This window comes from Emydura macquarii, unplaced genomic scaffold (genome assembly GCF_026122565.2).
Source record: "Emydura macquarii macquarii isolate MOO-44397 ecotype Brisbane River unplaced genomic scaffold, CSIRO-AGI_Emac_v2 contig_3114, whole genome shotgun sequence".
Taxonomy (NCBI): Eukaryota; Metazoa; Chordata; order Testudines; family Chelidae; genus Emydura; species Emydura macquarii.
In genome coordinates, this window is record NW_027133251.1 from 2,207,707 (window position 1) to 2,232,099 (window position 24,393).

The following is a 24,393-nucleotide window of genomic DNA, read 5'->3' on the forward strand; positions in this document are numbered from 1 at the left end:
TTTGTTGGCGGACCCATGGTTCTTGTTATGTGAAGGAGTAAATAAAACATTCTTATTCACTTTCTCCTTACCAATCAGGATTTCATAAACCTCTATCATATTGCCCATCAGTCATCTCAAAACTGGTCGGTGTTTTGAATCTTTCCTCTTATGGAAGCTGTTCCATCCCTCTAATAATTTTTGATGCCCTGCTCTGTGCTTTTTCCAAGTCTGATATTTTTTGAGATGGGGTGACCAGAACTGCATGCAGTATTCAAGGTGTAGTCATGCCATGGATTTATATAGTGGAATTATGATATTTTCTGTCTTATCTATCCCTTTCCTAACATTTTGTTACCTTTTTTTTTTTAGTAGATATTTTCAGAGTATTAGCCACAATGACTGCAAGATCTTTTTAAAGTGGTAACTGCTAATTTAGACCTCATACTTCTGTATGTATAGTTGGGATTATGTTTTTCAATGTGCAATACTTTGCATTTATCAACATTGAATTTCCTCTGTCATTTTGTTGCCTAGTCACCCAGTTTTGTGAGATACCTTTGTAATTTTTCAGTCTGCTTTGGACTTAACTTTCTTGAGTAATTTTATATCGCCTACAGACTTTGTTACTGCACTGTTTACCCCTTTTCCCAGATAATTGATTAATATGTTGAACAACAATGGTCCCAGTACAGGTCCTTCAAGGACCCGCCATTTCCCTCTTCTCACTATGAAAACTGATCTTTTATTTCTATCCTTTGTTTCCTATCTTTTAACCTGTTGCTGGTTTATGAGAGGACTTTCCCTCTTATCCCATGACTGCTTGTTTTGCTTCAGAAGCTTTGATTAGGGACCTTGTCAAAAGATTTCTGAAAGTCCAGGTACTCCATGTCCACTGGATCACTCTTGTCCACATGTTTTTTTAATCCCCTCCAAGAATTCTACTAGATTGGTGAGGCATGATTTCCCTTTACAAAAACCGTTGGCTCTTCCCAACTATATTGTATTCTTTTCTACAGTTTCAACCAGTTTGCCCAGTACTGAAGTTATACTTGTTGGCCTGTAATTGCCAGGATTGCCTCTGGAGCTTTTTAAAAAATGGGCATTGCATTAACTATCCTCCAGTCCTTGGATATAGAGGCTGATTTAAGCGATATATTACATATCACAGTTAGTAGTTCTGCAGTTTCATATTTGAGTTCCTTCGGAATTCTTGGGTGAATACTATCTGGTCCTGCTGACTTACTACTGTTTAATTTATCAATTTGTTCCAAAACCACCTCTGTTGATACCTCACTCTGGGACAGTTCCTCAAATTTTTCACTTGAAAGAATGACTTAGGTGTGAAAATCTCCCTCGCATCCTCTGCAGCAAAGATGGATGAAAAAATTAATTTAGTTTCTCTGCAATGGCCTTATCTTCCTTGAATGTTTCCTTAGTACCTTAGTTGTCCAGTGGCCCCCCTCACTGGTTGTTTGGCAGACTTCCTGCTTTTGATGTACTTAACACCAAAAAAATTTCGGTTAGTTTTTGTGTCTTTTGCTAATTGCTCTTCAAATTGTCTCTTGGCCAGTCTATTTATACTTTTACACTTGATTCGCCAGAGTTTATGCTCCTTTCTGTTTTCCTCAGTAGGATTTGACTTTTTGATCCTGAGTGCCTCTTTTACTCTCTTTAGCCATGGTGGCATTTTTTGGTCCTCTTACAGTTTTTTAAATTTGGTGTGCATGTGTGTGTGTATGGTGTTGTTTTCAGAAAGCTTCTGTGCTGATTAAAATAGATAGCGTGCTTGGGAGGACAAACAATTCCAGTGCAGACAGGCTTTATCATCCTCCTTTCTTTGGATAGAAACACTTCAAAGCCGTCTGCAAACAGGGATGTCTTATAACTACAAATTACTGAACACTAACACGTAACACAGGCATTTAGGAATTAAAGACTATTTCTCAATGAGGGTAATAATGACTTTGTTTCCTTACTGTAAATGAGGAACAGAATACATTATAAAAGAACAACAGATACTGAGACACACAGAACCTCACACTTGCAACTGATCGAGACCTCACTACTCCTGACAGATTCTTCCTTTGAGGGTTTTCACTTTTTAAAAGAATTTGTGCTGCTGCTGCAGAGTTATTTAATAATTGTTATGGTAGTGTGCAGAGGCCCAGTTGGGATCAAGACCCCACTGGGTTTGGAGGATGCACTGAGGAAGATTTGGTATTCAGAGTAATTGCAGAGGGTTTCAAAAAGGAGTATGCAGTTGCTGATTCACTAGACACTATTCATCAACAAAATACGTAGTTAAGAGTTAAAGCTGAAAGTATATTTCAGTGGAATCAAGCTAGCACCCAAACAACAGTTTTACACTCTTTATAGAAACTCTGTACCTTTTAAAAATAAACGTTAAATTTGGAAATGAATAATTAAGATTGCAACCAGTTCTCCACTGCCACATAATCTCTCTTGCCCACCCAGCCAGAAATTTGACCCTTGTTTTGTTTTATAAAAGAAATATGCTGTTAGATTTTATAAAATGTTTATTAAATTTATATAAGAAAGATTTCAAATGGAATAGAGTCCCAAGGTACATTGTTACATCAGAGTTCTGTAAACTTTTGCATAGTGTGATGAGTGTTTGGTGTAGAAAACTATTTTTATGGGTAGAATTGAACTTACTGTTCTGTTACAGTCTATGAAATTAGTTGATTATTTAGGTGTAAGTTTATATAAATGTATGTAGACCTTGCAAGTTTGTTCTAGTATCAGTATTATGTAAGAATGAATGTGTAGGTTTTTACAGTGACTAATTTTATGGTATATGTTAGTGTAAATTGGAAATGGGATTTTATAATCTTTGTTTGTTGGTTTGACGTACGTGTGTGCGCGTGCATGCGCACACGCAAATTTTTTAGGGGGCAAAGTTAAGGGTGGGTGGCAGTGTAAGGACAGGTGAGATGGTAGTGAGTAATGAAAGATGATGTGGGGAATTGGCTATACACTTTCATTGCCAGGCTCATTCTTTTTAAAGGCAGAATTTTTGGAAACAGGCTATTTTTGGGGGGTGTCTCCATTGGATAGCTTAGTATGAGTGTGGCACTTCATCCTTCCACTTTTAAGTCATATACGCACATCTGCATTGAGCATTGTACAATGAGCCAAGGTAGGCAAGGAGTCGGGAGCAAGGCTGTCTTCACCCTGCCTCTAGAAAGTAGTGAAACAGCCAGCAAAAGAAGTTGGTTTCAGCTGAGGGAAATAAGTCCTCAATTTCCCAAAGTCTCTTGTAAGCGTATAGTCCTGCGTAAGCAAGATGGCTAGTTTCCAAGTTTCTTCTTGTTCCCTGCTCTGCCCTTAGAAGCTTCCAGACCCTGTTAGTGGGCTGGGCAGAGATAGACGTCCTGTGCCTCCCTTTTGTATCCCTAATGAGCCTCTCGCTAACTCCTTTCTTGCTTCTCTTTGTATGGATAATGCACAGACCTTTTCAAACAGTCTTTATATTCTGTATCTTTATATTGCTCTAGCCCTCTCTCTAAAAGCCACTTCTCTTTAGCAAGGCCAGCAAAATAAGTGTGAAATTTGTAGGCTAAGGAAATTTGGAAAGAAGATACAAAAAAAAGCTTTCAAAAATTTGAAAACTTTCAAAATTATGGAGACTTTTCAGTGCTAACTTTTATAAACTCCTCTTTTGATATTGTCCCTCCTCAAAACCAAACCCTCCCTTCAGAAATTCTACCGTATGAGGAGATATGATGTATAATTCCTTTTGGGGAAATTGATTTCTCTTTAGGGAAGTTTAGAGTTGGCACATGAAAATTTGGCCTACATTGAGAAAATAGTTAGCTGCATTCAACCTTTATTGTGCAGCATTTATTACTTTTCCTTAATGTATCTCAGGCATCCTTGTATTCACTGTAGTATCTATCGTCATGGTAGTATCTAGGATCCTCAATCAAGGATCCAGGCCCCATTATGCTAGGTTCTGTACAGCCAACGGCATTAAATATGAACTTAAGACTTGCATTGTTTTTCCATAAATGCCCCCTGCTTTTTTCCACTTTGATGTTTAGCCAGCCACTGTTCTTGAAGACTTCTACAAATTCATTCTTCAGCCTTTGTTACAGTGGGAATGCTTCTGTGAGATATTACTAACGTGTTTAGCATCACATTCGGAAAGTGCACAGAGCAGGTTTCCTCCAGATCTCCTCCTCCAGTAAGAAGTTTCTCAGCACTTGAGAAGCTAAACAGTATTCAAAGTGAGGGGCTTTTAGCTGGTAGATCATTTTCTGATAGTGTGAATTAGCATCTCCCAGATGAGGATGATCTTAATTTACATGGGACTTGCTGAAACTGCTCCCAAGTAGCACAATTTTTACTGTTGTAAGGGAAAGTGTGACTGCTCCTTTATAGCGGTGTCTGGAAGTCCAATCTGTTGTGTTCCTAGAGCATTTTCTCCCTCCTCCAACATTTATGCTGTGGTGGTCTATAGCTTAACATGAATCCATTTATTCAAAAAACAGATGTTCTGGGTGCATATTAGAGCAGCAGTGTATCTGGAATACTTGTCTTTGCAAGGTCAAATATGAATCCCTGACTTTCACACTGGGCTAGACATCAACATGGATTGTACAGATACACAAATCCATTTGTCAGATTTTTGTAACTTTCCTGAATAGATCTTTAACCGAGAGTTTTTCTTCGAGTGCTTGCTCATGTCCGTTCCCTTGTAGGTGTGTGCGTGCCATGTGCACTGTCGCCAGAAGCTTTTTCCTAGTGTTATGTGCCGGGTTGGCTCTGGTGCCTCCTGGAGTGGCGCATTCATGGCATGGTATATAGGCAGCCGCTGCCCCCTCAGTTCCTTCTTTCCATCAGTGATGATCGCTGGAACGCTGTTCTCCTCTTGCTTTGCAAGTAGTATCAACCGGTGGTTGTGCCTGTAATTAATAGTTATTAAAGTGTAAATAGTTAAGTAGTGTATATTTGATTAGTTAAGCACTTAAATTCCCCGCCCTGCGGGGCTAACTCGCCTGGAGCACTGGAGCATGCCTCGTTCCCAGGGCTTCAAGCAGTGTGCGAGCTGCTCAAAGAAGATATTGGTGAGTGACCCACATGACAGCTGCCTGAAGTTCCAGGGCGAGGGGCATGTCCTGGTGAAGTGTCGAATTTTCAAGAACTTCAGGCCCAGGACCAAAAAGGATTGGGACAGTAATTGAAGTTCCTTCTAATGGAGTCCTTATTTTGCCTGGCATCGGAGCACCAACCAGACCCGGTGCTGAGCACCTCCTCGGTGAAGAGTGCACTGGCCTTGATCAGGGAGCCGCAAAGAGGCAGGGTGTCTCCGCCACTGAAAGCCCCCAGGTGCTGTGATTCTCCCTCGACTGCGGAACATTGGCACTGCTGGTTCGGCACCGTTCCACATCACCAGTGCCAAGGAAGAGGTCGAAGAAATTGGCCATGGATGCTCCCTGACAAGGAAGGGCACGGAGAGGGCTAAGCTGTTAATGGGCCTCTCTCAGGTGGCAGGCGGCCAGCCGGCCCTATTGACTCCGGCCCGTTGGGTACCATCAAGTCTGGTGCACATAGACTCCCCATTGAGGGTGAGCCAGGAATGGGATTTGACCCTGGCAACACCATCAACACCAGAGGTTTACGAGGCAGTGAGGAGTCTCTTGACCCTCCTGGCACCTCCCTCTCCCCCAAGCCAAGGCTCACAAGATGCAGCCCGGTCGCATGAGACTATCATGTGGAGACTGACCCCCTGCCCTGGGCATGATGTTAATGCACCATCCCCCATCTCGTCCAGATTCGCGAGCCTCGATGCCAAGACAGCATTTGCCAGCATGGCATAAGTCAAAATCACACCACCGGCTAGAGTCCTGGTACCCGTCTCAGTCGCAATGACGGTCTGTGTCACGGTTCTATTCTCAGTCATGGCACTACTCTGGGTCGAGGCACCGCTCATCATCTCGGTGCTGTTCACCTTCTAGGCACCGTTTATCAGCTTGGTACCGTTTATCAGCTTGGTGCCGTTCACCATCATGGCACCGCTTGATATTATGGCATTGATGCACAGCACCAAAGGGTACGGCACTGCCATGGTTGCCCAGAAGTGACTCCTCTGAATCAGCATCCCAAGCGGACACAAGTATCACGGTGGAGCGGATACTGATCGGGCCGGAGATATGAGGCAACATCTCAGGGGCCCATGCCACCAACATGGACCCCATCCAACTGGTAGATGCTGCTCCAGTGGCCAGTGTGGACCCAATGGATGCCCCAGACCTTCCAAAACTCCTGAACAGGTTGGTCGTAGTTGTCCCCCTCGGAAGCAAGAGCCTCTCCTTCTCTTCCTCCGTTGGAGAGAGGGTCAGTACCGGGAGCAGAGGTGGTGGAAGCCTGCAAGACTTTACAGCATCGGAGGAGCCCCAAGACCCTAAGATGTGATCCTGGCCACATCTTCATCCTCCCCAGACGAGGCTGTGGTGGGTATGTCCATAGACCCAGTGCAGAACAATTACCAGGCCTACTAGGAACTCTTAAAGAGAATGGCCCAACACCTTGGTTTGAAGGTGGAGGAAATCGAGCTCCAGCATTGTTGGACATACCGACACTCTCCACTTCAACGAGGGTGGCCTTACCCCTCAGTGAGGCCATTTCAAAGCCAATAAAAGCACTATGGCAAATTCCCGCATCCCTCCAGCCCACAAGTCATGAGGAAGTACTTTGTGCCGCCGCCGCGCGCCCTCTCCCTCCCCCCCCAGGAGTACAAGTACTTGTGTACACACCCTCCTCCGGGATGCCTAGTGGTGGCTGCAGACAATGAGCTGGAGTGGCAAAGGCAGCAGGGGCCATCTCCCAAGGCTAAGGAAGTCAGGAAGTTGGACCTGCTAGGGAGAAAGGTATGCTCCATGGATGGACTCCAGTTAAGAATATCAAACCATCAGGCCCTCTTAAGCTGATATGTTCATGTCTAAGTTTAAGAAACTCCTTCTGTCGGAGACTAAGGCGGAGTTCGCGCTTTAGTGAAGGAAGGCAGGGCTATAGCCAGTGCATCCCTATAGGTCTCCATGGACACGGTGGATGTGGTGTCACGCACCATGACCACAGCGGTGGTGATGAGGCACAGCTCCTGTCTCCAGTAGTCAACTCTAGCCTACAAGGTACAGATGATGGTACAGGACCTACCGTTTGAAGGAGGCCCCCTCTTCTCTGACCAAATGGATGCAGGACTGCACAGCCTGAAGGACTCTCGGACCATCTCTGGGCCTTCACACACTGGCCCCTTCCCAGAGACACTTTAAGCTCCAGCCTCTGGGCTGCTTCTATGCCCCACAGAAAAGGCAGGACTCTGGGAGGCGGTGCAACAGGGGCCTCAGAAGAAGGGACCCACACTTCTCCTTATCGGCCCCCACGACTAGGTCCACGAGGCCACCGTCGGGGCCTAGACAGAACCTTTGAAGGTGTGGTCAAGGACGACACACCAGTTTGGATCCTGGATTTTACCCCCAGATTTGGAGATCCAGAATTTTACCCCGCTTTTACCGGGCATGGGCCAACATCACATCGAACTGCTGGGTACTCTGCAAGGTAGCAGTGGGATACACCCTTTAATTTATCTCTTCCCCTCCTTCCCACCTTCCATCCCCGTCCCTCTTCAGGGACCCTTCTCATGAGAGACTTCTAATCCAGGAGGTGCAGTCCCTCTTAAAGGTGGGTGCAATGGAGGAAATTCCCAACAGACTAAAGGGGAACGGGGTTTTATTCATGTTACTTCCTGATCCCAAAGTCCAGCAGGGATCTCAGACCCATGCTAGACCTGTGGAACCTCAACAAATTCATGGAGAAATTGAAGTGCTGCATGGTCTCCCAGTCCTCAATCCTCCCTTCCCTAGATCCATGGACTGGTATGCTATTCTTGACTTAAAGGACACATACTTCTAGGTAGTGATATTCCCGGGCTGCAGGAAGTTCCTCTGATTCATCATAGGCCAAAACTATTATCAATACATGGTACTACCATTTGGCCTGGTGGCAGTGCTGAAACTATTTACAAAATGCCTGGTGATGGCATCGGTATACACACCAAGCTGTCACCTTTGGACTAGGTGGTCACAGTCCCAATGGCGGTGACCTTCGCCTGCAATGGTGGCTCGACCAGGACACTGTGTGTGATGGTGTCCCATTTTCAAGACCAGACCCGTCAATATCTCTGGTCATGGATGCCTCAGATATGGGATGGGGAGGACGCCTTGGGGCCCTCAGGATCCAGGGCCTATGGGCACCAGACAAACTGTCCCTTCACATCAACATCAGGGAGCTGAGAGTGTTATGCTTGGCGTACCAGGCGTTTCAGCCCCACCTGTGAGGCAAATGCATCTCCATACTCACAGACAATATCAAGGCAATGTACTACATAAATAGACAAGGCAGGGTCCGCTCCTCCCACCTATGTCGGGAGGTGGTGAGTGGGACTACTGCATAGCCCAGTCCATTCACTTGGCGGCCTCTTACCTGCCAGGTTTGCAGAACAAGCTGGCAGACCACTTGAGCAGATCCTTCATCTATTCGCTTGGATGGCCTAAATGCCATTTTCCAGAAGTGGGAATTTCCCCAAGTAGACTGGTTCGCAACCAGACTCAACAGAAAACATCCCCAGTTCTGCTCATACCTGGGACACAGCTCTGGATTCCTCTCGGGAGCCTTTCTCCTTCCCTAGGGAGGGAGCCTGTTTTATGCCTTCCCACTCATGACTCTGATCCACAGGGTGTTGGTCAAGGTCAGGAGGGACTAAGCAAGGATGATCTTTAAGGCCTGGCATGGCCACAACAGCATTGGTTCTCGACCCTCCTGCACCTGTCAGAGGACAAACCTGTCAACTTACTGATGCTCCCAGACCTGATCTCGCAGGACCATGGCCGCCTGCTCCACCCAAAACTCATGTTGCTGTATCTGACAGCAGGGAAGCTGCATGGTGGAGCGGGGCTGCTTGGCTCTTGTGCAGACAGTGCTTGTGAATTACAGGAAACCATCAACCAGATTGGCATACCAGGCAGAATGGAAGAGATTCTCGTTGTGTGCCTTGAGGAAAGTAGTCCTGCCAAATGAGACACCCCTGCCTCTTATCCTAAATTATCTGCTTTACTTGAAGGAAGAAGGCCTTGTGGTATCGTCCATACAAGCGCACTTGGTTGTGATCTCAGCTTTCCATCCACCGGTCAATGGTGAAACAGTCTTTGCTAACCTGATTTGCTCCCTTTTTTTTTTTTGAAAAGGGCTGGAGTACTTATGTCCCCAGGTGTACCAGTCCCTGCCTCCCGGGGGACCTCAACCTGGTGCTGTTGAAGCTCAGGTATGGTAATGTGTTTCTTACTCCACTTTTCTTGGAAAGTAGTCTTAGTTGCCATCACTTCAGCTAGAAGGGTTTCAAAGATGGCCTTTACCTCCGAACAACCATATACTGTCTTCTTTAAGGATAAGGTGCGACTTCGGCTCCATCCATCCTTCCTTCCAAATGTGGTCTTACACTTTCACAGTAACCAGGACATTTTTCTCCTGGTCTTTTACCCAAAGCCACATAATACCAGGGAGGAACAAAGGCTTTGCTCATTAGATGTTAGGTGCGCCTTGGTGTTCTACGTAAAGAGAACCAAACCATTTTGAAAGACCGCTCAGCTTTTTGTAGCAATTTCAGAAAGGATGAAAGGGGATCCAGTCTTGGCCCAGACAATCTCCTCATGGATTACATCATGCATGTATATGTGCTATGATCTGGCGAAAATCCCACCACCTCGTCTGACAGCACACACTACAAGATCACAAGCTTCATCAGCAGCATTTGTAGTACAAGTTTCAGTCCTAGACACCTGGTCATCTGTACACACATTTACTACTCACTATGCCATCACACAGTAGGCAAGGAATGATGCTTCCTTAGGTCAAGCAGTCCTGAATCCGTCTCAGCACAGAGCTCTGACTACTTGACTCTCGGCTTGGAATCACCTACATGGAAATGGACACGAGCAAGCATTCGAAGAAGAAAAAATGGTTACTAACCTTTCCGTAACTGCCATGTACCACTAGGAAAAAGCTTCCAATGACGGCGCACATGGCGCACGCACACCTGCATGGGAACGGACATGAGCAACACATCTTGAAGAACAACAGTTATGAAAAGGTTGGTAACCATTTTTTCTATCCCTCCCAGACCATCTTATCCTTGACACTTGATCTTGCCGTCAAGATGTGATGCTTGAATTTGTGACATACTGGTCATTTCCATGGCAACAGACTGTCAAACAGATTTGACTAACTTGCAGGATCAAGCTGAAGGAGAAGCCCATCTGCGAGGGAGAGAGGCTCTTGTTAAACCACATCTTAAATAATTAATGATATACACTAAATACTGGAAATTCTCAGCACCATACTAACCCCTGATTTAGAAAGCAGCAGGTGTCTGTTGCCCTCTTTTTGTATTTGTTCCTGAACCTCTGTAAAGGATGATTGCGTGAGTTTGGTGAAATTCTAGTGAGGAAGTGATACAGCAGGGCCCTCTCTATGCTGCATTAGGGAGCAATGTTAGCACCTATCTAGAGAACTGCCCTAACCCTGTTGCTGCTAGAAAGGTGCTGTGTTTCTTTGCCTGGTGCACATGGTGTAATTGTGCAATAAAACCATTTAAAGCGTGATTTCTTAGGGCTTGTCTACGTGGCGAGTTAGTGCGCAGCAAGCTAGGATGTGTATCTACAACATGCCTGTTTGCAGCGTGCTAACTCGCTGTGTGGACTCTGCTAGAGCACAGTGAAAGTCCTGGCTGTATAGTAAACTATGCTCTGGTACTTTCACTGTGTTGTAGCGATGTCTACATAGCAAGTTAGTGCACAGCAAGCTGGTGTGCTGTAGATTCCACCCCGTCTTGCTGCACACTAACTCGTGTAGACAAGCCCTTACCTTGTCTGCTCTTCAGCGCAATTTCCAGGGTATGTCTGAGGCATAGTGTGGGGGCTGCCGGAATACAAGTGGAGTAATAGTTTTTATTTGTAAGGTCGCATCTGCACAGGCCTTTCAGCTGTGTTTTAAAGAACCATGCTTAAATTTGAGTCACCGAAGGACTGTAGTACATTATTCTAATCAGATTACTGGGCTCAATGCAGGAGTAACGGTGTGGGGTTTAGTGGCCTGTGAATGTGCAGGAGGTCAGATTAGATGATCTGACAGTCCCTTCTGGCCTTAAACTGTGGGTACATCTACACAACAAAGCAAAACACCTCCCAAACACAGTGCAGCAAGTCTCTGAGCCTGTCAGCTGTCTCAGGTTCGTGCTATGGGGTAGCATAGCATAGCAGTATAGACATTAGGGCATGTACTGGAGTCCGGTCTCTGACGCCCTCCCCACTTGCCAGGTCTCTGAGCCCATGCTCCAGCCTGGTCCTAAAAGTATACATGGCTATTTTTACCCCCATAGTGCAAGCCCAAGTCAGCTGACCCGGGCTCTGAGACTTGCTGTCATGTTTTTTTGTTTTGTACGTGTTGCTGTGTAGACATACCCTGTGACTCTAAGCATGATTAGTCTTGCTTGCGGCTGAGCCAGATAATAACATGATCTTGCTGGTCAGGGTGGATGGGCTCCAAATGAGTTACAACTGGGTTTAAAAATAGCGTGTTAACCTAGGTCTCTAATCTGGGCTAACATTTTAAAACAACCACTGTTATAACACGAACAGTACTTGGCTTTGTGCACGTTGGCAAACCATGCTGTACAACTTGATTTCCCAGTAGAATTAATACCATGCTTTTGTGTGTGTTTTTAAGAGTTGTTTTACACTGGAAAAGTAAACATGGTTGTGAAATGTGGTTGTGGCCCAGCTATGTAATAAAACGGCTTATTTTTGTCTGTGGGGGCAGGAATAAAGGTTATAACTCTATTATAAGGAACACTGTGTTAGCCTAGGTATCTGAAGGTTAAAACCTGGTTAAATCTGTCTTATGTTTATACAGGGAAAAAAACCAGTGTTATAAAATAGCTGAGCTACAAGCATATGTTAAATGTGCATATTTCCGTAATACAGAGATGGACTTGTTTAGTGTAAGTAGATTTAGACAACATTTCCAGTGAACGCCTTGCTTTGGGAATCCAAATCTCGATTTAGCCACCAAAATGGGCTGCTTTAGGGAGGGCTGAATCCACACAACTCAAATTGGAGTCAGTGGGAGTTGCAGGTGCGCAGCACCTCTTAAATCAAAACTGCCCCATTGTTTATTTAGGTGCCTAACTTCAGGTACTCAAGTGTGAAACTATCAGCCATAGTCTTTGAAAGGTATTCAGGCTCTTTCCATGCTCTGTGTACACAGGGCTGTACTCATTGCTTATAAGTTGGATTCAGTGTCTGATGTCGTGGGCAGTACAAAACAAAAGTGACTCAAAGTTATCTGTCTGAACTTAAATCTTTAACATTCTGGAGTTCAGACGGCTGCTAAGTGTTTTTCCAGGCAGTATAGTTTAAAAGCTTTTGTAAAGAAGTGCTAGCAATAGAACGGAGATTTGCAAGTTTCCCATTAGAGAACTTTTATCCAAGGAAGTTATTTTAAACTGCTGAAAGCTGTACTCTTGCAATACCTATTTGAAGTATTACCGAACAGCCAAGTTGAGGTAGTGTGTGAAGTAATTGACGCACTTCTAGTTTAAATGATGTCCTCTACTACTCAGTATATTAGTTTTCATGTAGATCAGACTGTCAGCTGAGCTTGAATTACATGTGGTCTGTTTTGATCCGGGTCTTTTGAATGCAAAAACATAGTTGCTGTGAAGATCTATGTATGTTGGAGCTGTGTAGACAAACTTAGCCTGAAGGACAGATTGGCTTTGACAAACCTATTCATAAAACCAGGTGAAACTGTCTTCTGGTTCACAGCATGCTAGTCAATTCCTGGTAATGGCAGCCTTTTTCCAATGAAATATGTAAGAGTTCAGGAAATACTGTGTTTCTCTTCAGAATCTATTGAATATGTTTTAACTATCACATCAGAAATCTTAGTGGCCGAGTTCAATCTTCATCAATAAAAATTGTATATATCTGTAAACTGAAGAGGAAGAAGAAGGTGAAAAATATTAAATTAGACCAGCATATAGCAATAATGGGATTAGCTATAAAATTCCTAGGTAACCTTTAAAAAAGGCTCTTTTACCCTTTAGGCCTGAATTTCAAAGAGTTGGGCATGCGGCTGTCTCTCTAATTTCTGCATGTAGCTACCGCAGATGCACTTTAGAATATTTATGCATGCTGATGGCCAGTTATACATTGAACTGGCCCTTTGCCTATGTAGTCACAGTAGTGGTCTCCATGTATGCGGTTATGCATCTAGCCAGTTGAAAAAGTTGTACATCTATTTTCATCCCTTTATGGTACGAGTTAGGCAATAAATCCTTTGGACAACGAGTTTACCCATCCCTCTTGTGTTTGTATGTGTAATATATGCTTGAACCACGAGATATGTATCCTTTTTTAACCAGCTGATATGTTTTTTCCTGTTCTTTCAGATTTTCTATTTTGTACATACATTGTTTTGTATATACTGTATATGATGACTTCGGTGGGCAGTGAACGTACCCGGGGCACTCGGGACAAAACACAGATATCAACCACACAACCAACGCAACCACAGAAACAAGTAGTACAGGTAGGTGGTGTGTAACATCTGTCCCTCAGGTTGAGAGTAAATGCCATATAATTTGTAACCATCCCCTAGGTTCAGTGAGGGTGAGAATGGGGGAGGGAAGAAAGCATTGCATCAATTTGAAGAACGTATCTGGTAGCTTGTATTTTAATACTCTGTTGGGTTACTGAGCAAACTGCTTGCTGGCTTCAGTCTTGGGAAGGATGTATATTCCTACATCCATGCTTGTCTTGCATTCTTCAGGAGTGCTCCAGATCAGCAAGGAACTTCAAGGCTGTCTGCTAGTCTTCTGCCAGGATCTTATCCCACGGGCTCTCTGTAGACTTCAGCTCTTTGTACTGGCCAGAGGCTAGAATCTTGTTGCTAGAGGATCTGCAGTTAGTGCTGGACCTTGGGTGGGTGAGAGAAACTTCTCTCAGTGGCTGAATAGGGACCACACTCAAAAAGGCATCTGTAGCAGGGTCCAGAAAGCCTCAAAGTCATGAATAACCCCCAGACCTGTCAGGTGGGGGTATATACCCACAGAAAACAGTACAATGAAGATTGATTAAAGAAAGAGATTTGTATTTTGAGGACATTGAGGTTGACACTGTCTGTGAAGGACTTTGGACATCTTTCCATTGTTTAGAGACCTGAAACCCTGCATGATGGTCTAGGCCAGTTTATCAGAGTGGGGGAAGAAAAGAGAAGCTGGGCACTAATAGGCAGATTTTCAAAACAGCTATGGAGCTGCTGGATGCTGAGCACATCTGAAAATCTGGCCTTAATTCATGAGTCACCTGACTGTTCTGCTGGGCTGACAAGAGCCTCTGTCTTAGGCCTGCATGTCCTAAAATGCAACAGGCTGTGGTCCTCTCCTGGGGAATGGTGCCTGTTGTTGGCTCTTGGATTGACTTGTGGTATGGAGAGGCTGACTTTCTACTGCAGTAGTCTCTTTTAGTATGTAACCCCAAGTTTCCCCCTCTGATTTGCATTCGTAAGTCTTTAAGCTGCTATCTTGTTCAACTGCACAGACCCAGAAAGTGGTTTTCGTAAGCTTTGTTTTTATAACCTGACAGCTTGTATACAGTAAATCTTCTGAGTTTTCCCATATGGTGTCTAAAGCTATGTTTACACTATAGAGCTTACAGCGGCACAGCTGTACAATGGCAGCTGCGCCGCTTGTAAGATCACTCGTAGCTGCTCCATCCTGGTGGGAGAGGGTTCTCCTGTCGGCATAATAAAACCACCTCCATGAGCAGCAGTAGCTATGTCAGCGGGAGAGCTTCTGTTGGTGTAACTTATGTTGCTCAAGAGTGGTTTTTTTTCCCACACTCCTGAGCGACATAAGGTTGTCCCAACAAAAGTGGTAGACAAGCCCTAAATTCTTCTCTTCTCCCTTTGTATAAGGTGATGCTGGTTTAGTCAATTGAAGAGCTGCTTATTTTAAGTACTGACTGTTCTGTTCTCACTATGCGGTCTTTAGATATCACACTGGCACTTTTGCATGGAGGAGTTTACAAACCAACAGAAATATGCTGCATTTTATTATGTGATCACTGTTTATTCATTTCTCTGAATTGAGAGGATGCTGCTAACTTTGGAAGCCACCTTAAAACCCCATAATGTAATGCTGATCTTAATTTGAATTGTATAAGACATGACATTACACATTTTTCCTTTCTCTCTGGATGGTAATCCAACTAATATATCACTACTACACTGGGCTTGTAGTATTTTTGTTACTTGATTTTGTGTGTTTTGCCTTCTGATGTTGTGTGTTATAGTTAGACAGATAATTAAAAATTACTATGTTTTGTGCATCTGTTACTGTGAAGAGCAAGGTTTTTCAGATAGGTAGAACTTAGCTGTCTTAACATGTTAACATTTTATTAGTCATAAGAACTAAAATTGACAGCGCTACCTTTTGTAGGCTAATATGAGGTTAGTTATAGAGTTGACACTCATACGATAAGGGCAAACCAGACTGCAGATATTGAAAGCGACACTTCCCATGACTAATGCTGGTTTGGTAACTGTCTGTGATTTTTGGACCCATAATTCAAAATGGGTGCAATTCCACTGATGATAGCTGGTCACACCTTGTATTACAGTCAAGCTTCAAAAGGTTTTGGTTTTTGTCCTGGACAAAAATTCAAGAAATTCTTTGAGCAGTGATAAAACAACCGGTTTCTTGTTTCTGGTCAAATATATAGTTGTCTCTGTTCAGGAATTCTACTGTTTGTGGTGATTGCTGTCTAAATTCTTCACTGAGATAAATTAGTGGGCAGATCATCAGAAATGGGGAAACAGGTGCCTTAGCATGACAGGAGTATTGTGCCCCTAGATAAGCCTGAGCAAGTGGTTTTTACTTATCAGGACTTTGTTCCTAAAATTATTTGTGGACCTTACTCCTTTACAAGAAATGTGCTTAACAGCTTACTGGGGTGTGCTATGCTTACATGCATTTGGTGCTATTCTGATTTGAATAGCTTAGGTATTTTAATGGAGGCAAAATGGTCTGTCAGGTTGAATATAGAGCTGGGAGTTAAGGACCCCCTGAATACTCTCTCAATTCTGCTTCTGACTTACTTTGTGAAGATAATGTATGTACAGCACCTTGAAAATGTAAACTACTACGTACTGTTATCAATACAAAATGATTACTCTGCAGCCTGGAACCTGACTTTTCATCACTGCATATGGCACTTCCCTCAAGGAACTGGGACAGCTGCAGTGACTCCTCAGTAAGTCGGCAACTGATGGCTGTGTGTTGAAAACCATTTTTAAACTCTTCTTCTCGGTGTTTAGACTTGTTGCAGGAGTGATAGCCATCTGCCTCCTTTAAATCGTGCGCTTGTGGTAAACTCCTAACAGCACAAGCATTCTTCTTGAAAGAGGTGTTGGCTACTTTGACTAGCAGCCAAGGAATAGAATTTCGCTGTGCAACCTTTCTGATGTGGCCTCATAGTAATGAGATTCAGCCTCGATGGTGGGTTTTCACCTGTGTTCTTCCATGGATAACTACGATCCCCTTTTTCCACTAAGAAGTCTTTCTCAGTGCGTTAGCATCAACTTGGGACCTCAGTCATCTCCCCAACATTCAGTTTAGTATCCTGTGGCAAAGGTTTCCAGTTCTGGGTGGGAATGGAATGAGACTCATAAGCAAAAGGTGGCCCAAAGGCATTTTCATTTTTCCTCTGGATGTTCATCCCACAGAGGCTATAGATCCCCGAAAGCCATGTGATCGATCAAAATTTAGGATTCCGTGATGTGGCCACTAATATCTGCAGGCTGCTGCTGCTTCACAGGAAAGACGAGGGCAGCTGCAATCTGCTCCATGTTATGCCAGTTCAGCATGGCTCTTGGGGTTCCTAACGAATTGCCAGTGTGGCTCTGTTGTCCAAATTATTACCAAGGCACCAAACATTCCAACAGCAAAAACAGACATTACCAAAGATATTCAGTGACAGATGGAGAGATAAAGGAAACCAGCTTAACACTTTATAGGGGAAACAAGTGAGACTGTTTGCAAGTGAAACCTTGAGCTATAAGACTATAGCATAGTCTAGTGGCGAGTTACAGCGCTGACAAAGCTGTAGTGTAGATGGAATCCGTCCCTACAACTAGGCGAAAGCTCTGGACTCTTTAGGGCTTTTACTCTTACAGGAACATGGTTAGGACTTACCTAGATTCCCTGACTGTGTCACAGTTGTAGTGTAGATGGATTTATCTTTGACATACCTTCAGCACAACCCTAAAGCTAGTCCAGATGAGGCCCTGTTTAGTTCTTTCCTCACGTAACTTCTGAGCCTGTGCCCTGTATTCCTCTTTAAAATCTGGGAAGAAAAATTGGTGAGAGTTGGCAGTGGAAGGGATATTACACAAGTACAGAAACAAGTTTTTGTTTTATATTTTAATTAAGCTTTTTAAGCTCCTTACTGGATATTTGTACTTTTCAGGCAACAGCAGAACAGATTCGCCTCGCTCAGATGATCTATGATAAGAATGATGCAGATTTTGAAGATAAAGTAAAACAAGTACGTTTCCCACGTTATTACTGGTGCATTGATTTTTATATATAGCTTTAGTCTGGCACTTAATGGTTTTGTTTGATCAACTTTTGAGGACCGTGATCTCTCTAAAGTTGTCACACTGCATCCTCCCATCCTTCAACCTTCCCCCTTAGTTAAGTCTTTTGGTGGCAGCGGATTGGATGGCCTCTCAGCATGCCCTGAAGGTTAATGAGTCAAGGTTGTGATGGGAAGCAAGTTCCAGAATGCAAGACTTCTCACAGAGAATGCCCTGCCAGTAGCCGCCTCCCATTTTAAATCAACCTGAACACCTCCGCTAATTGCAATTGTGGCCATATTGCCCGGGTGATAGGTGTGCAAATAGTCTCCCACCTAGGCATGTCTCAAACAATTTGGGGCTTTTGTTGGTCAAAGTTACCAGCCAGAATTCCACCTAGAGGATGATAAGTAGCCAGTGCAAATTTTGGAGCACTGATGTTATGCTCTGTCTACTAAACCATGTGTAATAACCAGACAGGTGCCTCCTGCACTAGCTTCTGGATGATCTCAAGCAACAGTACCATGTAGATCAGTATTGCTGTAGTCTAATCTCAGGGTGGCAAGTGCATGGGTAATTGTAACAAGGTGTGCTTTCAGCTGAAACAGTCACATCCCACAGGTGAAAACAAAGTGATGTTCTTCCCAGGTAGGAACAGCCCAAGGTATTTCAAGATCCTCAAACTGCAAAACTCAGTGACAAGTGCTAGCCTCAGTCAGAGGTGCCAATATCATTGTCATCGATTTTTCCAATTGCTCAGTTTTCCATTGGGCTGGTTTGGGCTGAACCTTATCCAGCGAGTCCTCATCGGTGCCCTAATTTCCTACAGGTGCTGTGTTCCTTCAGTGGGCTGCTGTTGCTTAATAATCCTGAGAATACAGAGCGTATTTAGCTTTTATGCATATACATAGATGGGACATATCTATCATCTGTGTAACCTGAATGTGCTAACATCTTGGCTGATTTCCATGAAAAGTGGAAGTTTAAACATAGCTCAAAGGTGAACTGAATCTTTTTAAAAAAAGTATAATGACAGGTCATTAAGAGCATGTATAGGCATAAATTTGCAAATAAATGCATTGTAAAATCAAAGTGCTTCATATCAGTTCCTCCTCCACTTGCATGCCCGGATCTGAGTATAGGCCCTACGGGTTCTAGCTATCTTGCTGTAGTGGGTAATCACTAGCAATTCAGGCAGTGTAAAGAATACAGTTCCTTGCTGTGCTGTGGGTGTTGATATTATCACTTGCTGTTGGGTGCTACTATTCGGGTTACTGTTGAAGACCAGTCAGCAGCTTCAGCTGATGCAGATCCAGCAATCCACCTACTTGAGGCCCAGGTTAGTGTGAGTGTGTTGTAGCTTCCTTCCTTCCAGTGGCATTTTCTTGGTTTTCATTTATAAAGCCTGGTCTGAGGCATTGTCTTTATCCCTTACTTTTTTCTGATTTCTGCATTATACAGTTGTCTGGTATGTGCTGAGTTGCCATGGCAATGGGTGCATGCCAGGAGCCAAGTTGTGTACTCCCTGCTCGAGCCAAAGGGCCCTGCGTATAGCATAACTTGTGTGCATCTGTTGTGTGCGGAAATAAATAGGATTCCAAGACGCTGCATAGGAGGGCTACATTACCTGCATGGACCAGAATGTGGCAGAGGCTTCCAACGAACATCATGTTTCTGTGGGGGGAAGGGGACTGGGTTGGTGGATCTGCAACTGCAGAGATTATATCTAGTCAGTCATTCCTCCCCCCCCTTTGAAAGTGCACTGCCCATGGTGAGGAAGGTTTCCTCGGGCTCCTGCACTTCTCCGCTGTACACAACTACCTGGGCTGGGAACAGCATCTGATTCTAAGAAGTTATAAATATAAATAAAAATCAAACCCAGAAATCAGGGTGGATTGATTTAAATCAAAGTGGTTTAAATCATGATTTAAATCACCAAGAGAAAATCATTGATTTAAATCAAGTTTCTTGATACTACTGATACTGATACTACTTCACATATTTCTTAAACAATGGTGCAAATCTGATCACTAAAATATGTTAATTTACAACTCAGTACAGAATTTTACAACATCTAGGAGGGTATACTTTGTGTACTTTTTTAGATAACATGATTTTTATTAATTTAGGAAATAGTACACAATACTCATTACCCGTCTCAAGCTGCAGACGCAGCAGCAGAACATTAGGAATGGTAACAACTAAATCACACACACAAATACAATAGCACTTATATTTTATTAAACTAAATATTAAATGTAACATAAATGTTTCACATTTGCAATTGCAGCAATCTCCTGAGTTGCTGGCTGACGGCTGTCCTTAAACTCTTTTTTAAAATTTTTTTATTTTTTTTTATTTTAATTTTCTCTGTTTCAAGGTGGCTGGCTGATGATTTCCACCAATTCAGGAGACGGACTTTGTTCAAAACATCATCAGTAAACATGTACTGTTTAAATGGGTCTGCTCCAGCCCTGAAATTTATTATGACTGGCATAACTGAGGAGTGGTTTTTGAGATGCCCATGCTATGGCAGCATCATCATCTTCAGAAGTTAGACATCTACCTTTATATCTGGGGTTGAGAATGTTCGCAAGAAAATGAGGTGGAGTTAGTGCTTGATCCATTCACTTCTTTATTGCCTGCAGTTTAACTCTGTGGTGAGGTATTTCTTTCTTCAATGTCTCTTGAAGTGCCTTCCAAATTTCGACAGCATCAGCAATGCAGCAACTATTTCTATGAAGTTTATTTAAGGCTATGGATATAGGCTTCAGTATACTGAGCATATCCTCTAAATTTCTCTTTAATCCAATGTTAGATACTTTGGATGAGATACTTCCATCGGTTTTATCACTGTTTTCTTCACAAAGTTTTGAGAATAGGCCAGTTCTTAATAAATTGTTCAAAACAATCAACCCAGAATTCCATCGAACATCTTGAGGGAGTATTAGTTTGGAACCTCCTGCTCTCTTTAGTGAAGCTGAAGCAAAATGGTTGTTACGGAAGTATTTTGCGACTTCAACATTTTCTTTTATTCCTGGAGAAGACGTACTTAAGTCTTTGGCTAAAAGATGCATTAAATGGGCACTGCAGCCATATGTTATTAAGGAGCATCCTTCCGTTTCTTCTTCTAAGTATCTTCTCATCTTTGCCACGTTTACAGCATTGTCTGTGACAAAACTGCGCACATGACAGTTGAAATTTTGTTCACAGGTTATTACAGCTTTCACTGCCACTTTTTAAATATTCTGTTGTGTCGGCATTTCCCGATGTATCTATTGTTTCTGAAAGATATGCAACCCCATCTTCTGTTGTCACATAGGCACATATTACTGGATCATTGTGTACATTGGTCCACTCATTGAGGCTTAAACTGGCAAATTTTCCTTCAGTATTTCTTGCACACTGTTCAAGTTCCTTCTCATACACTGTATCTAGCAACCTTCCACCAATGTCTGCTCTACCAGGTGGAGTGTAGCCTGGTCGTAAGAATTCAACCATGTCAATGAAGTGTTTATTGTTAACAATGTGAAAAGGAGAATTTGTGGCATAAATGAACCAAGCACTCTTTTCATCTATGGTGTCTTGTTGGTATTTGCTGGTCCTTACTACAAACCCATCCATGGTGGTGGTTTTACTGGATGATTGAAATCTTTTGCTTGCTACTGATACTTCGTTGTCTGAAATACGTTTAGTTGCAGCACTGCTGCTAAAAGTACCAACAGATGACTCTGAAGTTGCTGCAGATAGACAGTCACAGTCAGTCTCTTATGCTTAAATGGAATCCTGAAACAAAATTCAAAAATGATTTTGAATAGTTGTTTTTCTCACTCTCTGTTATTCAGTTAATCATTTACAATTTTTTAGCAAGGATGCAGATCCAATTCCAAATTACCAAAAAAGCTAAGACTGACTGCACTTAGAGTGCATTTAATTTTGTAGGAAGCCCCATAAAATTCACTGGCACTTCTGGTTTTTGAGAAAACAAGTATAGGATGGAGTTCCCTTGGGAAAGCTGAGTTATGCTGAAGTAAAATAGGAAATAGACTTATGGCATCACCATTGTGGTTGGTGGCCATGATGTTCCAAAATAAGGGGCATGTATTATGTAATATAAAATAAGAAAATGACACCCAGTGGCAACTGCAACTCTAGTGAGGCTTCCCAATCAGCCACAAACAATGCTTCTGATTCCCCACACTTGTTATCAAGAAGCTAAAACAAAATATACACAGCCCCCTTTATTGCATTTCAGTCTCTGGCTCCCAATCAGCCACTAGGTCTAGTAAAGAGAGAAGTTATTTAAAACTCTATGCTCTTTACCAAAAAGGTTCTCCTGACCCCCAAGGGTCAGCCACATTACCAGGTCGATATAAGTTTGGATCTTACCCAAAATACCACGCTGCCAGCCAATCCTTTAGTAACTAAAACTAAAGGTTTTTTATAAAAGGAAAGAAACAAACTATAAGAGAAATGTTAAATGATTAAAGCACTCAGATACATACAAATGATTTGAAAGTCCATATACATCAGGTTTCCAGTAGAATTGTGGAGTTTGCAGGCTAGTATACTCCCACTGGTGTACATCCAGTACCTGGATGGGTCTCAGTCCTTTGTTTCACAGCTTCAGTTGTAGATGAGTTGATCCAGTGGTAGGTGAAGGCTGAAGACTAAAGACTCAGTGAAGATGATATGGATGTGGTGCAGCTGCCTCTTATGTCCCTTGGCCGTTACCATGCTGCTGTGGAAATTTACAGAAATAAGATGGAGTCCAGGGTCACATGAGTAAATCCTGGTGATTCATCAGATGTAGCCCTGGCTTCTCCTCCTGGGCCCATTTTACCTGTGAGTTTCCTTAATGGGCCATTTAAGCAAGCTATTGCTGCTGCTCTCCTGCCTGGGGAGTCACCCAGAAATTTGAAATACAGATACATCAAACATATCCATAACTTCCAGTACAAATGTGACACATATATACAAACAATATCATCATCCTTAGCAAATTATAACCTTTCTAATGGTACCTGACATGGCATATCTCATATGAATTACTGTAATTCTGAAATATCATAAATGGTCCCCCTAATCCAGATTGTGTCATACACATCATTTCAGTTCATCTTTGGTATAGCAGCTATGTTCTTCTTGGGAGAGTCTGCAGTGGCACTCATTCTTGCCTAATTCCTCCTAAGAATGCTTTATTTGACATCTAACATGTTTGTAACTTTTTTTTTTATCAGCTTATGGAAGTGACAGGGAAGAACCAGGATGAATGCATAGTGGCGCTACATGATTGTAATGGGGATGTGAACAGAGCAATCAACATACTGCTGGAAGGAAGCTCAGACACAGTAAGGATCCACTTGTGAATAAAACTGCTTATTTTTGTTACGGTCTCTTTTTCACTGGGCGTGGATTGTGGGGGAACAATCAAGCGCTCAACCTCAGGAGCCTCCAGTTCCTCTATCTCCTTCCAGATCTCCCCAAAAAGAAAAGAAAGGCTGGGGAGACTTCTCACTCACATATTGGTAGAGTAAAATATGGACTATCCTTGTAGTGGAAAAATCTTTCATGCCAAGAGAAGTGTACGCAAGAGAAGTGCTAAAGAGAGCATAGGTTTTGAGAAATTTGCATGCTCAGAGGAGAAGGAGGGTTCCCCAGCCAGCAAGCCAGAACCTTTAGCCAGGTTCTTCGAATATTGACCTGATCCCGAATAAGTAACGTATGATGTAGCATGTTAATATTTTATTGTAACTTTACCTTAACAAAAAGTTTAAAAAAACAGAACTCATGCACACACAACAAGGTTTTGAGAACATTACTGCTATCATGTCACTTCACTGCTGAGTTCCTCTGATAGACGCAAAGACTTTATATAAACAAAACCACTTTAGCTCCACCTCTAGATCTGATACTTTGTGACAAAGGCAGTCTTATTTGCTGTCATGTCTATCATCAGTCTGGTATCTCAGGCAGTTTGGGATGGTCCAGAGTAAGCAGCCTTGTGTGTTTGCCATGAATGGCCATTTTTCACTACTGTAATAGGAGGATCAGCCACTGGTAGATACTGTATAGTTTCAGAGGTGTGCGCTGCACTTAGCAAGTGTAAAATTAAGATGAGGTCTGTGCCCGGAAGAGTTACAATTCAAACTCTAATAATGGACCAAGAGGACATAGCTACTAGTTTCACTAATATCCTCATTAGTGAGGAACCCTTGAAAAGAAGGGCAGAAAATATCTCCAGATGTGTGTTTAATAATATATGGAGTAGTACAAACTTCTTGACCCAAGAAGTACTGGACAAGAGTCGTAATGTGAGGGAAGTTGTTCCTGCAGTGTCTTTTAAATGGGCAAGATGGGATCCAGTCTGCTTCCTCAGCTCATCCTAACTGGGAAGGAAACAATGGACTTCACTTCTTTTCTCCTCTTATCTCTCCTGTAACTAGTCAGTGCAAAGACATGTCCTGGTTAGATGTTGCTATAAGCCAGTTATTTTTCTTAGAGTGCTTGCTCATGTTGATTCCAAGTAGGTGTGTGCGTGCTGTGTCGGAAGGTTTTTCTCCTAGCGGTACCATTGGGTTGGCTTAGGTGCCCCCAGGAGTCGCACCACCATGGTGCTGTATAAAGGACCCTGCCGACCCGCTGCCTCTTCAGTTCCTTCTTACCGCCTGTGATGGTCATTGGAGCTACTTTTCT

At 43.1% G+C, this 24,393-nt stretch overlaps 1 protein-coding gene across 9 annotated transcripts in view; it reads left to right on the top strand.

Moving 5' to 3' along the window:
* Positions 1–24,393, top strand: part of UBAP2 (ubiquitin associated protein 2) — a 127,039-nt gene that overhangs the window by 26,535 nt on the left and 76,111 nt on the right. For all 9 annotated transcript variants that reach the window (XM_067530851.1, XM_067530852.1, XM_067530850.1 and 6 more), the window contains exons 2-4: positions 13,511–13,650; positions 17,589–17,666; positions 22,938–23,048. In XM_067530851.1, the coding sequence (XP_067386952.1) occupies positions 13,552–13,650; positions 17,589–17,666; positions 22,938–23,048 (288 nt within the window). In that variant the 5' untranslated portion in view covers positions 13,511–13,551. The remainder of the gene's footprint in view (positions 1–13,510; positions 13,651–17,588; positions 17,667–22,937; positions 23,049–24,393) is intronic.